A 16,889-nucleotide genomic window follows, 5' to 3' on the forward strand; every position below is an offset into this window, starting at 1 on the left:
GTTTGTAACTAAAATCCAATTTATTTCAGTACAAATTGGAAAAGAAAATTGTTATAAAAAGAAAACAACATGTATTCATATATATTTTTAATATCATAAAATAAACAAATATGTGGAATAAACATTGCAGGATATTATGGACTACAATAAAAAGTAAAAATTACACCCCCTTAGCCACCAATATAATATTGAACAAAACCCATTTGTAGTATTGTTAGAGTCCAAATATATTTCAATACAAGCATTCAAAGAGTCCATCAAGTTCATATTACTGCTTTCAATCTTGTCTCCAGCTTGTGAAAATGTTTAGATGGTGCTGACTTGATGAATCTGTCTAATCATTACTCAAGTTTTACTTTACATCCACACACAGATTTCCATAAACACCTGATAAACATGGCTGTTGCTAAAAGCATGAGCATCACTGCTCCTGTCAGGAACAGGACTACAACTACAGAGTGGTAAACATACCAGGGCATTCGGTAGCACTGAGCTTTCAGGAGACCAGCACCTTTATGCCTCATGACATATTCTATCCAGAAGACGGCCGTATCAATTAGCTTCATTGGCTGATCTCTGTGCAGCCTGGAGAGTCTCTGAATGTTCTGCCTGTAGGACGGTTTGTTAAGAACTTCTTGTATGGCTTTCAAGAAGTTGTCGTCTTTGTCCACTGTACTCAATGTAAGAATTTTAGCACCACCTTTCACTTGCAAGTGCAGCAGATTGTCATACTGATCAAAAAACAAGGGTAAACCCACTACTGGAGCTCCATAATAAATGGCTTCTTGGATTCCATTTGTTCCCCCATGAGTCACAAATAGCTTTGTCTTAGGATCTCCTAGAAGGTCTTTTTGTGGCCTCCAGTCAACCAGTAAAGTGTTGTTACCCAAAGTGGACGGTTTGGGTCCTCTATAGCTCCAGATGACGTTTTGTGGCAATTTCGCAAAAGCTGCTGCAATCTCATTTGCTAAATTATCTGGAAGTTCAGGCACAAATGTTCCTAAAGACATGATAATAACTCTGTGTTCGGCAGAACTCTGCACAAACTCCTCCATATAGTCAGAAAGTGGTTCTGCAGGTTTACAATGGAACCCTCCCATGTACATGGCATTAGGCACTGTGGGACGTGGGTAATCAAAGACAAAGTCAGTTCTCATAAGCCAGATGCCAGCATCTATCTTTAAATGGTCAAAGTCACAATCAGATCCAAGATATTGCTCACACAGTGGCTGGTAAACTTGCTTAGTGACCAACATATCATTCATTCGGATGATATAGTATAAAATGTTGTTTTTAACCCTTTGAAAAAAGGTCATTTTATCAGTGTAACCAGATCCTGTGATAGGAATATATGATAATGGCGAAGGAGTGATGCCAAATTGACCTTCTTCAGATATTATCCAGCGGACATTAAAAACTAGAGGAATGCTTAAATGTTTGGCTAAAAGTGCTCCACTGCCCCAGCAGGGGTCAGTGAGAACCAGATCAAACTTGGTGTTGTTCAGGGCTCTAATTTACTCTGCAACATGGCTGAGACATATTCACTCACAGCCCTATGAATCTCCAGGGTAGTGCTGAACATCCCAAGCGAAGCATAAAGGAAGCTGGTCAAAGGTAAAGCCCCACGCTCAAACTGTATGATGTCACATATGATTTTGGTGATGAACTTCTGAGAGAAGCTCCTCTTCACTGGAACTGTGAATGTGCTGTAATTGGAAGTTATCTTTAATGTACCAGCTGTTGCTGGGCCGCATAACAGTCAGGCTGTGTCCTCTGGAGTGCAGAGCTTGTATTAAAATATCCATGTTTATCCAGTGGCTGCCCTCGATAGGAAGAACCAATATGTGTCCTCCTTTGCAGCAGCTGGGGACGAGGATGAGCAGGACCAAAGCCCCGCAGCAGTAGATCAGCTTCATCTGAAATACAAGCAGTTCATCTCAGTTTACAGAGAAAACAAAGATATGATACAAATTATTGAACATGTGAGCAAAGTATACTTCCAACACATTATCTGTACATTTCACGTCCTGGTAGTTATTGATCATAATTCAATAAGTCCAGCTAAATGTTAATAAACGATATATGGATGTGATTTGAAGTCTTGAGAGCAGAAAATCTTTCTCTAAATTTAGGAACGCAATTAATTACTTTTCGGTTTTCAGCGCTAGGATGTAAATAATTTGCATTGTTATCGTGATAAGTCATACTTCAACTGACAAAAAACTGAGTTTGAGTTAAGCTACAACATACGAACATCAAATCATCAGGTGTATCGAGTCCAGTCTAATAGCAGCTTCGTCAGGTTCTTCCCTGTTGATACGCCATTCCGCGCACAAACGAGGTTTTATGGCCACGGAAACAACCTCATGGTGCATTCAAGTATGCCTTGTACACTAGGAAATTAAGTTGAAGGACAATTCCGTGGAATGGTTTCATCACCTATTTTAATATCGCATTTTACCACAGTCCTATTCAGTAGCCTATTTCATAAATAACATCCTTTAATATCCATAAGCAATAATATGCTTTCTTAGACAGTGTCCAAGAAAGCGTTACTGATAATTTAAAATATGAAAATATGTAATTACTGGAAAGTAAAACTGACAGTTTTAATGCACAAAATCACACTCAATGGTCAGAATCAATTAGAAGAAATTCTTTATGACTTTATAATATAATGCTTAATAAAATTACCATTGTGAATTATGGTCATGTTTTTGATTAAGTAAAACCAGAAGAATACTGTAAAACTGCCAGCAAATAGTCGATTAGGTTATTTCCGAAGTGTTACTTGAAGCACGTAATGATGGAAAAATGTATCTCTACATGGAACCACTTTCTTGTGTACTTGAATGCATCACGTTGGTAAAACGCTACCGTAACACTGAGGGTAGACGTGCATCAGTGAATCTGTATGGACAACAAACAATGGTCGATCCCCCTCCAGAACTATCTGGAACTTACTGCACAATAAAATAAAATGAAATAAAATAAAATAAAGTAAAAATTCAATTTTAATAACACAGTTTCCATCATAACAAAACATGTACAGTTTATTCAGCAAACCTATGGTTATTTCAGTAGTCACCTTTAGCTCATCTGCAGTGAATTGTGAGACTGAGTCTGCTGGAGAAACTTGTCCTTCTCCTGTTATTAAAAAAATTACTTTCATTCAGTGGCAGAGGCCCTTACCTTTTATATTGTTGTAAACTAAACTAGAATGAACTAAATCGTCAGAACACACATTGGTTGGTGTGTCAAAACTGTTTCTTTCTCATGCTCCTGCACATGAATAGTAAAAAGAAAGTACACCCTGTTTCTGTCCTTTACCAGGTTGTAAAATTTTGTAAATCAGTCAAGACATTCTATTACTTTGTGTTAATGGATGAATATGTATATATATATACATATTCATATATATATATATATATATATATATATATATATATATATATATATATATATATATATATATATATATATATATATATATATATATATATATATATATGTGTGTGTGTGTGTGTGTGTGTGTGTGTGTGTGTACAGTGATGTGTAGTGATCACACATCACTGTGTCTAATTTTCTTGAACATTAAATTTTTTTGTTTTTCTTTATCATCCAAATTGATAAAAGTAACTGCAGAACTCTGTACAAACCATAACCATATTACATACGGATTTATTACATCTGTATGTAATAAATCTGTATACAACACAGACTTCACAGCATAAGTTTGAATTGAATTCTGAAGTTTCACACATTGTTGAAAGGTTAGTGAACACACAAATAGGCTCAAAATTAGAAATAGTAGATACAAGTCAGTTCAGGTATGTTCCCTTCTCTTGCTTGGTAGTTGCATGATAATGATGCCTCTCTTCACATTTACTCCACAACAGAATGGGTTATTACAGATATCTGTAATAAGATTCCCTGAAAAATGGTACTTACACCTCCATTGTTTTTTTTTTTTCTTACACCTCCGTTGTTTTTCTTTTTCTAATTTCCACAAAACATAAGAAAACGTCAATTTTCTCCCATTTGCTATGTCTTACCATGTCCCCACCTGTGCAGACGTGGATCACAGGAAACATTGTAATGGTGATGGGAATCAAAGCTCGCCATTTAGTGCTTTGGTCTGGGCAGCAGATTGACTGAATTCAGAGGATGGCTATTACTGCATGTGATGAGTGGCTGGATTTCTCAGAGCACAGAAGGAGAGATGCCGGTTGTGGTGGAGGGGCTGAGGAGGACTGTGAGGAGGGAGAAGGAGGAAAAGGAGGGGTGAGAGGAGAACAGAATACGTTGCCTGTGCACAACTGGATGCAGCCGGGAGTGCAGCAGCGCCTGTGGGAGGCAAGAAAAAGAACCTGCCTGGAATGGAGGAGAGCGATGCAGCACAGTTGCTGTTGTCAGGACTCCCTCCACCTTTCATCTGCCGCCACGCTGGATTCTGTGTTAATGAGAAAGAGTCGGAGCAGGTACGCATCCAGCCTGTGCATGCTGCAATGTGGACTGCATTTATTTCTTATAAGAGGTTCATGTTTGCAAGGTGAAGGTGGAGGGCATTCTCGATTTGTGCAGGGTGCTATTCCTGTATTAAAAGTGTTATCGGTCCAGTGGTCAGTAGAAGATGCATGTAGGCAAGATAAATGAAGGTTATTGCCAATAAATACAGGTGATTTCTTAGTAGACTCAATTTATTGAGTGTTTTTTGAATTTATGTTACTATTGACAGCTTTGGGATGCCTAATAGACCAGCTGCTTGTGTTCAACTTTGACATGATGCTTAGAGCAGGAGAGGCGACCACTTTCCATGTACTGCTGCTGATGCTGCTTCCATCTCTGTGCTGGTACCACCTGTGTCACTCTTTTCGTAAGTATTGTACTGTATGCATGAAAAAACTCTTATTTAAATTATTCAAGTAGAAAAAAGGGATACATATTGCTTTCTGTCAGTACAAAATATAATGCATCAGGTACTATACCTAATCATGAAGTCCAGATGATTTTTTTATTTTTATTTTATTTTTTTAAATCTAAAAGAATACATGATTAAAATTAGGTAAATATAAAGCATTCTTTGTTCAAGCAACAAGGCATCTAAGAGCTTTTCTAAGCAGAGATGTAAACAACTGACAACATGAGTGGATCAAGCTGAAGTAAACACAAATAAAAACTGCCAGGGACATTCTGTTTTTATGGATTATTGTATTTAGACTGCCTTAACAAAGATTTACTATCACTGAAGAGCTTCATATCGGGAATGAGCCACCCATCAAATTATGTAATTTATGTTCATTTGAAAACAGTGTTTTTGTTTCATAATGCTTCACTCCTGAGCAGCAACATTATTCATCAAAATGCAATGGGTAACATTAAATATTAATTTTACTCTGCAGCAGATTAGTTTAGTTTTGATGGATTAAACTGCACAGATATTATTCATTGTTTTTTTCTTTCCCCAACAGTACCTCAGGCCACAAACAACATTTCCAAAAAGAGGAAACAGCCTATCTCATGGGATAGCATGTTGTAAAGAAGGCAGGGTGATCCTGAATTTATTTATCGCACAGTGAGTGGCTGGGCATGTATCTATATTAGTGATACACACCTGTGTGGCCATCATTGTGGTGAATTTTCAGCTGCAGTACTTTGCAATATTGACACCCTCATCAGCTTTTTCGTTATTTGTCTCCCCACAACCAGAAGATGCAGTGGATCTTATCTGGATTTTAACTGATAGAACAACTCACCAGTGTGTGTAATTCAGAGGTGAAAGAAAAAGGATACTGAATTCAGAAAAATGCGATATTCAGCTTCCTTGACTCAGCATTTTGAAGAACCACCTTTTGCTGCAATTACAGCTGTTGTGTCTATACAAGCTTGACACTCATATAGACAGGAATATTTACCCATTCTATTTTTAATTGGGTAAATCAAAAATAAGTTTACTGGATGGAGAACAACTCCGAACACCAGTTTTTAAGTCCCCACATAGATTCTTGATAAGATTTGGTCTATCATGTCATATAATATATTATATAGTCATGTATCATGAAAATATAAACTTGTTTGTATTACATTACATTACATTACATAGTAGCATTACAGAATTTTCTATGTAGGGTAAATAACTCAATTTTGGCCACATCTTTCTAAAGCAACTCCTAATACGAAGTTGCTTTGTCCTCTACATGCTTTGTGGTGAACTGCAAATGACATTCTTCTTACCATGCTCGTATAAATCCCAGATTTGGGGAGTGCAGGACTATTCTCTTGACAGATTATCTCACATGAGCTCTGGATCTCTGCAACTCCTTAGAGTTAGCATGGTTCTGTAAGCTGCTTCTCTTCTCACCAGCCTGTTAAGACTGCCCTGTTTTGATTAGTTTTGCACTTGTCCGATATTATTTAAGATTTTCAGATGATGCTGTTTACTAATGTGCTTAGGCAAAGTGCAGAGGCCTCTAAATTATTTCTAATGAGACAATTGACTGGACTGGATTTTGTTTTTGTACTGCTAGTTTTAAAGGAGGCTAAATTACTACACAAAATCCAAAGGAGGAAATGAAGCCGAAACAAATCCAAAAGCAGAGCAGAAACTAGGAGTTACATAATAAACCAAGAGTAACTGAAGGAACCAAGGGAGAATATAATGCAAGTATAGACAATGCAAGTGAGGCGACTGTGGCTGTGTGGGTAGAATAGTTGTCTTGTGATCAGAAGGTTGTAGGTTCAATTCCAGCTTCCTTCTGCTACATGTCAATGTGGCCCTTGGGCAAGGCACTTAGCCTCAAATTGCCTACTAATCAGTGTGCGAATGGGTGAATGTGACTCTAGAGTATAAAGTGCTTTGAGTGGTCAAAATGACTGGAAAAGCACTACATAGAGGAGACAGGTGGACCTTTCCACAATTCCTGGGAAATATTTTAATTCTACTATCCATCAATGCCAGTCCAAATAAGATTAAACATGAACTAGCACTCCTAAAGCTTGATGGAGAAAAATATGCAAACATGGATCTTCTTCCTTCTGATTGCAAGAACAGAGTCAGAGCTTAGTGGACGGTTCCTGTGAGGCTTTGCTTCTCAAATTAGACGGGCAATCATCGTGCCAATTTTTTATAATTTTGAAACACAAATACTCTTAATTGTTTTCATTTAAAATTTTAAATCAATGAGGAATCAAACTGTCAGGCATAATGCTGACATAATTTTTCTATGAAAAATACAACATTATGTATTTTCCTACATAATGCTGTAGAAAAATCCAGGATAGTGTTCTACTTCATACTCAACCCGTAAAACCTGTATTTTTCTGTCTTTTCTCACATGTCAGAGGTTCCAAATCTCTCTTCCTATGCAAAAGCAGAGGACAAACTGTTCAAATACCTCTTTCAAAACTACCAGAAATGGGTTCGTCCAGTGGAGTACCTAAACCAGACTATCAGTGTGAAGTTTGGGTTGGCCATCTCCCAGCTGGTTGATGTGGTGAGCTTAAAGGTTTTCTAATCCTTTGCAATGGCTCTGAAGGTTTGTGTTATAGTCATTAACTTTTTTATTTTCCCTTTCAGGATGAGAAAAACCAGTTAATGACAACTAATGTTTGGATAAAACAGGCAAGTAAAGTAATACATACATAACTGAATTTAGATTTCATTTCTTCATACTGCAGGTTAATGTCCTGGTAAACCTATTTGGTGTCCATAGCCATTTTGTGTGTGAAAGTGCTTTCAGTCCTAGCAGGTAAGCAGAAGCAGTCTGTCCCTCTGTGGGGATTTTTTAATCAGGTCTGGTGGCATTTCACTGACAGTTCTCATCTATTTGAGCCAATTCGACCCTGTGCCTACACACCTGCTTCCCCATGCCCGCTCCATCCCCTCTCCTGCTCCTGTCAGCTGTATATATGGACCCTGTGGCGGGTCTTATAAATTATTAAACCCAGCTCTTTGTTTCAGTTCGGATACATTCTGCCACAGTGATAAGTTACATCATGCCACATTGGGAAACTGAAGGGCAGGGGCAGGTGAGATGATCTATCATTCCCAAAGTGGCTATATGTTCAATTTAAAGCTGTTTTTAGCCCGTTTACTTTAACTGTATGTGTCAGGTCAATGCCATGGGATACTAAAACCAAAGCAAACAGTGTTGCCTTCCATTGTCAGTTGTTGCAAAGGAAATTGAACTTATATTTTTTCCTGAAATTATTTATTCTCTCTTGTATAGGAATGGGTTGATATGAAATTGAGATGGAGCCCTGAAGACTTTCTGGGCATCACAGCCATTCGTGTTCCCTCAGACAGGATCTGGCTTCCTGATGTTGTACTTTATGACAAGTATGTGACACAATGGGGCGGGCTGCTATATGATAATATTAGATTAGAGGTAATAATTTAAGGGTTTTAGAAAACTGTAATCACACCACACAGAGCCACACAGGTTGTTTTGTCTCTACAGTTCAGATGGACGATTTGAGGGAACTATCACTAAGGCTGTCGTAAAGTATGACGGAACCATTTCATGGAATCCACCAGCCAACTACAAGTCCGCCTGCACCATTGATGTCACCTTCTTCCCATTTGACCTCCAGAACTGTTCAATGAAGTTTGGATCCTGGACCTATGACGGCTCACAAGTGAGTCTAAATTTCATTGAAAGTGCACAGTGCATTAGCAGTGGTAACCTGTTACTAATTTTATGATGTATTCTCATAGGTGGACGTCCTTCTGGAAGATTTCCATGTGGACAAGCAGGATTATTTTGACAATGGGGAATGGGAGATAGTGAAAGCAACAGGCAGCCGTGGTCTCAGAACTGATGGCAGCAGATCCTATCCCACCATCACCTATTTCTTCATTATCCGCAGACTGCCTCTTTTCTACACTCTCTTCCTCATCATCCCTTGCATTGGCCTGTCCTTTCTCACCATCCTTGTCTTCTATCTGCCCTCAAACGGAGGTGAAAAGATCTCTCTCTGCACCTCGGTGCTGGTGTCGCTCACAGTCTTCCTCTTGGTCATTGAAGAGATCATCCCTTCCTCTTCCAAGGCAATCCCTCTTATTGGGGAATACCTGGTCTTTACCATGATCTTTGTCACACTCTCAATAGTCATCACCGTCTTTGCCATCAACATCCACCATCGCTCCTCATCGACACATAATTGCATGGCACCGTGGGTGAGAAGGATTTTCCTACATCGGCTACCTAAGCTGCTATGCATGCGCAGCCATGTGGATCGCTACGCTGCAGCCAGAGTGCCTGAATCAGAAGGAAATGTTGGATTAGGGAAGATGACAAACCCAACCCCTGAGCTCACGCCACTTCTCTACACCCAGCACAACCTCCAAGCAGCTTTGGAATCTATTCGCTACATCACCATGCATGTAGTTAAAGAAAACCAGGTTAGAGAGGTGAGTTTGACCTTTTTAAAGCATTTTTCACAAAATGCTGAAAAAGAATACCAATCATTAATCAGTTCCAAATTTCCTTATCACAAAGCTATTGGTAATATTCTTAGTGGTTGATTTGTGCTTCTTTTTTCCTACAGGTGGTGCGAGACTGGAAGTTTGCCGCTCAGGTCCTGGATCGAATGTTTCTGTGGGCCTTCCTTCTGGTGGCAGTTCTTGGATCTGCTCTCCTCTTCATCCCAGTCATTCACAAATGGGCCAGCATCATCGTCCCTACTCATCCCGGCAGTACTCTCTAGAAACGTCTTTAATCACAACGGGAGATGAAAGAAAAGCACATTAACTGCTCTTCAGACCATCTGAGACATTTGAATGACAGTGCAGACTATTCACGACATTCCTTTGCATTCGATTTCTGATATTCTATTGTGCCAGAAATAATGCTGCAACTCTGAACACAGTTATTGCTGACATGTATACATGTGCATTTTATAGTATTATTCTAAGCTTGTTTCTAAAGAGCAGCTGGACAGGAAAAGCAACACAAGAAAAAGTAGATACATATTTATGTAGTTTAAATCATGACAACTGCCGTAGCAATGGACAGAACGACATAATCCAGGAAGAACATATCCTTTGAGTAAAAGCATGTCATTAATATGACATTCTTTTTGTTTCATTTTGTTCTATTTTGCACTTTTCTTAATGCGTAGATCTACAGAATATTTTGCATCAGTACACTTGCAATTCTGGTGCATAATTTCAGCAGTAAAACTCTCCTTTTCTTTTTATCATAAGCTTTCTAATGAGAGGCATTCTGGAAAACATTTTCTGAGCTAAACATAAGAGCTTGTTTGCTGACTCCTTGCAGATTTTCTTGTCAGGACTTGAAGTTAGCCTGCAATCTGCTTCCTTTCAGAGCAAACATCTTGAATTCCTTCTAAAGGTGGGTCACATTTTTCAGTAACAACAAAGTTCAGGCATGGTTTTGGACTCTGGGGTGCCCAACCTCAGTCCTGGAGAGCTACTATCCTGTAACTCGTTTGTTACAGCAACATGCCTGGGTGACTTGAATGTTTTGCTAAAGGCCTCTGCAGAGCTGAAGGACTTATGAGGGAATTCAGTCATTTGAGTTTTAGCTTAGCATATAGAACAAATGTTCTGTTAACTGGAATCTACTTACAGACTAACAGTCTTTCTTGTCAGTATTTAAAATTCCCAGCTCTCCTTTCAACCAGAGGACAAACTCTGCATTCTTTGAACAAGCTGTAAAAGAGCGATATTAACAGCATACCAATTGTATGTCAAGAAATTAGGTGAAAAGACAACTAATTTATCACACCAAACTGTGTCACAACAGCTTTATTACAGGCGCATAGGCAAGATCAAATTCTGCAGCACAAATATTTGGTCACAATGCCAAGAAGACCCATAGGCTTTTTACTGGAGCATTCATTGCCTCCAAGTGACCACACACCTATAAAATATAATGTTCTCTTGTATAAGGTCACAAGAGAACAAAATGCCTTACACAGCATTTTCCTCAGAAAAATGAGACAATTTTCCAAAACAGAAAATGTTGATAAATTAAAACTACAAAATCAGAAGGTCATCAAGACAGAAGGGGTGAAGACAAGAGTTGTTCAGCTACTCTGTAGAGGAAGCTCATTAAGCTGCTTACATCCAGAATCCTGTTCTTCTGCTTATGATTTACTGTATATCTAATGATTGTAGATGAAGGTCAGAACACATGAGACTATGGCGTCGGGATCACTGGAGCTGACTCTTAGTCTGGCCAGTTCCTACTCAACTGTGTACTGCATACTGAAAATAATTTGCTATATTAAATAAATAAATATATATACAAATGTATTTATGCTATGTACTTGTCAGTAGTTTACATAAGGCAACATCAGTGTCTGTGTGTCACTACAGACATTTGGGAGTTTTATTACTGCATTTGAACTGTTCTTTTTTCATGATAGGATGAATTTTCAAAAAAGTCAAAATTAAAGACAGATAGACTCAAATATACACAAACCTAGCCTTTTATTTTAACAAATACCCTTTAGTCTTTGATCAGGATCATACAATGCCACTTAGGAGTCGTGACATATGATTGATCATTCAAAAAAATAATTAAGAAAGTTTATATATATATATTTATAAAAAAAACATGCATATGAGCTATATTTTATTGTTTTTCCAGCTGTTGTCACTTTGCAAACCATGCCAACATGAGTTTGCTAATTAATATATGCTAAAGATGACAATAATTGTAGGTTGGTAAATAAAAGTTCAATCTAAAAAGGATCTCAGATTGTAAGAACAACCTTGAATTCAAAGCAGGCTTGTTGCAGAATGCAGAACAAAGAGACCACTTCTTTTTGCTGAACAGCCTCCCCCACCAAGGTAAGCTAATCCATAATCGCTTTATACACGTTTTTTCTGGAATTTTCAATTGCCTTTCTTGTGCAGAACAGAAGATGTTTCATACAGAAAACTAAGAATCTCACTAGACCCCCTTCATTCAAAGCAGGTAGGTAATGGATTTTCTTTTCCATTTTCTATGTAAAACAACATGTTTTACATAGAAATAGTTTGTGAAATGATATATATTTTTTCTTTTAGGCTAAAGATGGAATCCAGGGGGAAAGCCACAGCATATGTTTTCATAGTATTTGCAGTATTCCTTTCCTGGAGAGTTGGTCACGGTGGCAGGATTTTGATCATTCCTTTGGAAGGCAGCCACTGGGTGAATATGGACATTATGATTCAAGCTCTCCACTCTCGTGGGCACTCCATTGATGTAATAAGGACCAATAAAAGCTGGTACATCAAGAATGACTCTCCATACTACAAAACCATCACGGTTCCTGTTGCCAGAGCTTTCAATCATGATTTCATCAACCCAATCCTTAGAAAGATTTTTGCATTAGAGAGAGGAGAGAGCTCTGTTATGAGCTTCCTGAGTTTGCAGGTTGAAATGTTTAAAGCTATGTTCGACATGCACGGCATGATGTGCAAGATGGCCAGCACAATGTTGGAGGATAAAAGGTTTATGAATGGTTTAAAGGCAAAAAAGTATGACCTGGTAATGACTGATCCTGCGTGGGGAGCTGGGATAATGTTAGCCCACGCTCTTAAACTACCGCTAGTCTATAATGTGAGATGGGTTACCAGTGGGGAGGGCCACTTAGCCCTTGCACCGTCTCCTTTATCTTACATCCCAATGACAGGCTCAGGACTGACAGACAAAATGACCTTCATACAGAGAGTCAAAAATCTCCTTTTCTACACCATCTGGGAAGTTCAGGACACCTTTCTGATCAGTCCCCAGTATCAAGCCATCTGTAATAAATTCTTTGGCCCAGATGTTAGATACAGTGACTTGTTGCGGGGAGCAGACCTGTGGCTCATGAGAGTGGATTTTGTTTTTGAGTTCCCCCGTCCTACCATGCCAAATGCCATCTACATTGGGGGCTTTCAGTGTGAACCAGCTAAACCTCTTCCTAAGAACCTGGAGGAGTTTGTTCAGAGCTCAGGACAGCATGGCGTCATCATCATGTCTCTTGGGACTTTTGTGAGTGAACTCCCTTCAGATGTGACAAACAAAATTACTGAAGCCTTTGGTCAGTTACCTCAGAAAGTAATCTGGAGCTATAAAGGTAGCAAACCAGCCAATGTGGGAAAAAACACTTTACTGGTTGACTGGATGCCACAAAAAGACCTTTTAGGACATCCAAAGGTGAAACTATTTGTGGCTCACGGAGGAACAAATGGAGTCCAGGAGGCCATTTACCATGGAGTACCAGTAGTGGGTTTACCTGTGTTTTATGACCAGTATGACAATCTTCTCCGACTGCAAGACAGAGGAGCAGCTAAGATCCTTACCTTAGCTACTGTGGACAAAGAGGACACATTTCTGAAAACTGTCAAAGAAGTACTGTCTGAACCATCCTACAGGATTAACATGCAAAGACTCTCCAGATTGCACAGGGATCAGCCAATGAAGCCGATCGATACCGCCCTCTTCTGGATAGAATTTGTAATAAGACACCAAGGTGCAGCTCATCTGAGAACCGAGTCCCACAGACTGCCTTGGTATTCCTACTACTCTGTAGATGTTTTCCTGTTCTTCCTGTTTGTTGTTGCAGTGATTACATTTTCAGTTGTTATGACTTTCAGATTGCTTTGTCTTGCAAAATGCTTGAAAGGAAAAACTAATCAAACGAAGAAAAAATGACAAGGTTCTGTGTTGATTATTCATTTAAACTGACCACATGTTGACTGAATATTTTGTATGATATAAATATCTCGTTTCACTTAAGTCTTAAAGAGAAGTAAGCACTTCCTGTAAGTTATTCTGCACTGTTACACATTAGGTGCAAGATTACTCATCTGTGGCTGCGATAAAAACAAAGTGCAACAACCAGCAATAAATGCCATTTGTCTCAAGAGGGAATTACATAAATCATAATTATTAAAGCATTTCAGAGTAAGTCATTTAAAAGTTCAAGTTAGTCTTGAAAAATGCAATTCCCTGGTTTTCTTTTTTAAACTTTTCACAGCACTAATGGTTGTAAATTTATTTATTTTCACTGTTGGCTCCAAAATGTACTTTTTCAAAGAACTGAATAGACATTTTCTTATTCACTTTACAGAAATCAAGTGGACATAGTGAACATTGCAGCTATAGGTGTACTAACCAAAACAGTATTGCCATCAGCATTCAGTATATACAGAGCAAAAAGTGAAACACATTGGCAAAATTAAATTAATTAAGCACGCAACTAGTTGAACCCATAATGCTTCATAAAGTACACATAAGTACTCTCCAATAGACAAAACAAAAACAACAAAAAAAGAACCCAAAATAGTAGAATTTTCAACATAATTCAAAAGTTTTCATACGACTTGGAATTTTCACATTTTGTTATTATAAAACAAATTTCTTTGTGTTTCACTGGGATTTTACGCAGTAGAACATGCAGTGCATATTGATGAACAAGAAGATAAAGACAGATTTATTTTTACAAATAGAAATCGTATAAATATGGTGTATGTCTTTGTGTACAGTCTCCATTACTCTGTTACAGCTAAATAAAAACCAGTGCAACCAACTTGATCCCGATGTTATGTAATGAGTAAGCACAGTCCACATGTGTATATATAACAATATCCTAACTGCTTGGTTAAGTTTTGCAGCCTCCAATGGATAATAGACCCAGTCAAAATGGAGACCTAAGTCTAATTTTGAATCTATGGTACCACTAGAAAATTCATTTTCACAGTCCCAAGCTTGATGTAGTTAAAGTTGTTTTACAAGGAACTGGCATAAAGTTAAGACTGTTAAAGACACATGCACTGTCCTTGTGGCTAAATCTATCAGGTCAACACTGTTGCATTGTCCTGGAGTAGCATAAAAGTGAAATGAACAAAATACATTCATGTAATGGATTTATGCATCACATTCAGGTGAAGTCTTGTTCTGGTGACTTTCATGATGACTTTTGTTGCTTTTTGAAAGAAGTGGCGTACAGCACACGTAACATACTTGGTCCTGCAGATGAATCATCTGTGGTGAAAAAACAGGAAGCTGTCAAGATGTATCTGTGCTTCTTTGTTTAGCACTTCTGTATTCACAGTTACTTTCTAAAATATGATTGAAAGGCATTTTATGCATGTCTTTGAATTGTTTTACATTGCACATATTGAACACAAGGACCGTACAAGTGATGCTAAAGCCATTATAATGTACATGGAGTTTAATATTTTTTGTAATAATACAAGTAATAATAACTTATTTGATCTGTAATTAATATTTTTGAAGAAGAAAGTGATTAAAATCAGGTGCTGATGTTTAACATATCTAACTCATGATAATATCTTTACAGACTGAAAGTAAATGATGACCTCCTACCTGGAATAACGCTGTAAATTTCCTCACATGAGTCATAGGTCACATCCCTTGTTGTCTCAAAATGCTGTTGATTTCTGATGAAAAAATTTTATCAGGTTAAATGCTAGACACAACTATTACTCCAGCAAAATAAATAAAAATAGCTAAATACAGTCCTTTAACATTTCACATTTCTGTCACGTCACAAACCTTACTGAGGTTGTCATTGGCTCAGATTCGACAGCAAGTGGCCCTGCAAGTTGGTCCTCGTTTGAAACCCACTCCTTGTTGCTGACAACAGGAAGGTTTGCATGAGGAAGGGCATTCGGTATAAAACTTGTGCTAAGTCCATCTGTATGCAGCTGTGGATTGGGGGAGGCTGCTGTGCTGTGGCAACTGCTTGGAAGGAGAAGCGGAAAGAACAGCAACAAACACAAACCAGACAATAACTGTGAAGTGGAAGAAAAATTATGCATGATTTTTAGTTTTTGATACAAGAAAACATCAGAAAATTACTGAATTTACTGTTTTATGTTTCAGCTTTAAAAAATAAATAAATGAATAAATACAATACAAGTTTGAACCCAACAACAATAAAATTATTTAAGTGCCACATATTCAAGATGAAGACATCTTCAAAGTGCTTCATACAAGCACACGCCACTGCTGTGACTTCAGTAAAATCACTGAAGTCACAGCAAGTTTTGGGGATATGAATCAGTCAACTTTACATTGATAGAAAGTCACATTCTTGCAGGTTCTTCTTTACAAAGTAACTCAGTATCAGTCAGATTGGAGGGAGAAAATATTTGAACATTAATTTTTAAGCCACAAATTAACAATTGAATTTGGCCTGGACTTTGACTCGGTCATTCTAACACATGAATATTTATAAAAGCTGATGGTTTGAGAAGGCTGCATGCACCTGCATGTTACACATATTGGATTTTTATTAATAAAAAATATAGATATAAACAAACAAATTGATTACAGATCTTATAAAGACTGATTTGTAAACTTACTCTTCTTCGCTCTTCATGCTGAAAGAATTCTCTTCTTCTGATCCTTCAAAGAGGAAGATTGAATTAGTAAAAAAAACCTACAAAAAGGCAACTATTAGTCATTTTGATAGGATTTTGTACTAATAAAAAAATATTGGAGAACTTTAAAGCAGGAGAAAATTAAAGTTTAGAAACATTTACAATTAAAGAGGCATTACCTTCAGTATTATAAACTTTGAAAGAGAAAAATATATTTCCTTTGTTTATTAATAAAAAGTATTTAAATTGAAGCGGCTGATTGAGAATAATTTCCCTGTCAAATCATTATAGACCTCTTAAAGAATAGATTTTCTAAATAATATCTTTTTGTTGATTCTAACCTACATACCCTCTTGAGGTTCCACATCTGTCGGTGCCAACACATCTGTATTCTGCTGCTCACTATCAAAATGAGAAAACACATAATTCAAACATAAAGCAAATTCTTCTTCATGTATTACCTTTACATTATATTACATCACTGTCAGTTAATTTCTCCCATCTGCCAACCGGAAGTGCAGCTAAACGAAAACTCACC

At 37.7% G+C, this 16,889-nt stretch overlaps 1 protein-coding gene, 1 long non-coding RNA gene and 2 pseudogenes across 5 annotated transcripts; 2 read left to right on the forward strand and 2 right to left on the reverse strand.

Moving 5' to 3' along the window:
- Positions 1 to 70: 70 nt before the first annotated feature.
- On the reverse strand, positions 71 to 2,347 carry LOC103462688 (UDP-glucuronosyltransferase 2A2 pseudogene; annotated as a pseudogene). The gene is made up of 2 exons (XR_014087001.1): positions 2,255 to 2,347; positions 71 to 1,916 (listed from the first exon to the last, which is right to left on the reverse strand). The product of XR_014087001.1 is annotated as a UDP-glucuronosyltransferase 2A2 pseudogene (transcript).
- A 1,721-nt stretch (positions 2,348 to 4,068) lies between these two features.
- On the forward strand, positions 4,069 to 11,281 carry chrna5 (cholinergic receptor, nicotinic, alpha 5). Of its 2 annotated transcripts, XM_017303945.2 has the most exons (8): positions 4,069 to 4,481; positions 4,739 to 4,876; positions 7,342 to 7,493; positions 7,577 to 7,621; positions 8,229 to 8,338; positions 8,460 to 8,637; positions 8,717 to 9,412; positions 9,550 to 11,281. In XM_017303945.2, exons 2-8 carry the CDS (start codon positions 4,783 to 4,785, stop codon positions 9,706 to 9,708), a joined length of 1,434 nt encoding a protein of 477 aa, XP_017159434.1. In that variant the 5' UTR covers positions 4,069 to 4,481; positions 4,739 to 4,782; the 3' UTR covers positions 9,709 to 11,281. The 2 variants fall into 2 exon arrangements, with proteins under 2 accessions (XP_017159434.1, XP_081461553.1); XM_081605427.1 differs by lacking the exons at positions 4,069 to 4,481; positions 4,739 to 4,876 and adding an exon at positions 7,961 to 8,028 and having other exon boundaries at positions 7,447 to 7,493.
- Positions 11,282 to 11,385: 104 nt separating this feature from the next.
- Positions 11,386 to 13,663, forward strand: LOC103462691 (UDP-glucuronosyltransferase 2C1 pseudogene; annotated as a pseudogene). The gene is made up of 2 exons (XR_014086996.1): positions 11,386 to 11,948; positions 12,041 to 13,663. The product of XR_014086996.1 is annotated as a UDP-glucuronosyltransferase 2C1 pseudogene (transcript).
- Positions 13,664 to 13,751: 88 nt separating this feature from the next.
- Positions 13,752 to 15,725, reverse strand: LOC145551162 (uncharacterized). The gene is made up of 3 exons (XR_014087002.1): positions 15,522 to 15,725; positions 15,333 to 15,406; positions 13,752 to 14,987 (listed from the first exon to the last, which is right to left on the reverse strand). It is a non-coding gene; the product is annotated as an uncharacterized LOC145551162 (long non-coding RNA).
- Positions 15,726 to 16,889: the final 1,164 nt, after the last annotated feature.

Source organism: Poecilia reticulata, chromosome 3 (genome assembly GCF_904066995.2).
Source record: "Poecilia reticulata chromosome 3, P_reticulata-male-v2, whole genome shotgun sequence".
NCBI lineage: Eukaryota > Metazoa > Chordata > Actinopteri > Cyprinodontiformes > Poeciliidae > Poecilia > Poecilia reticulata.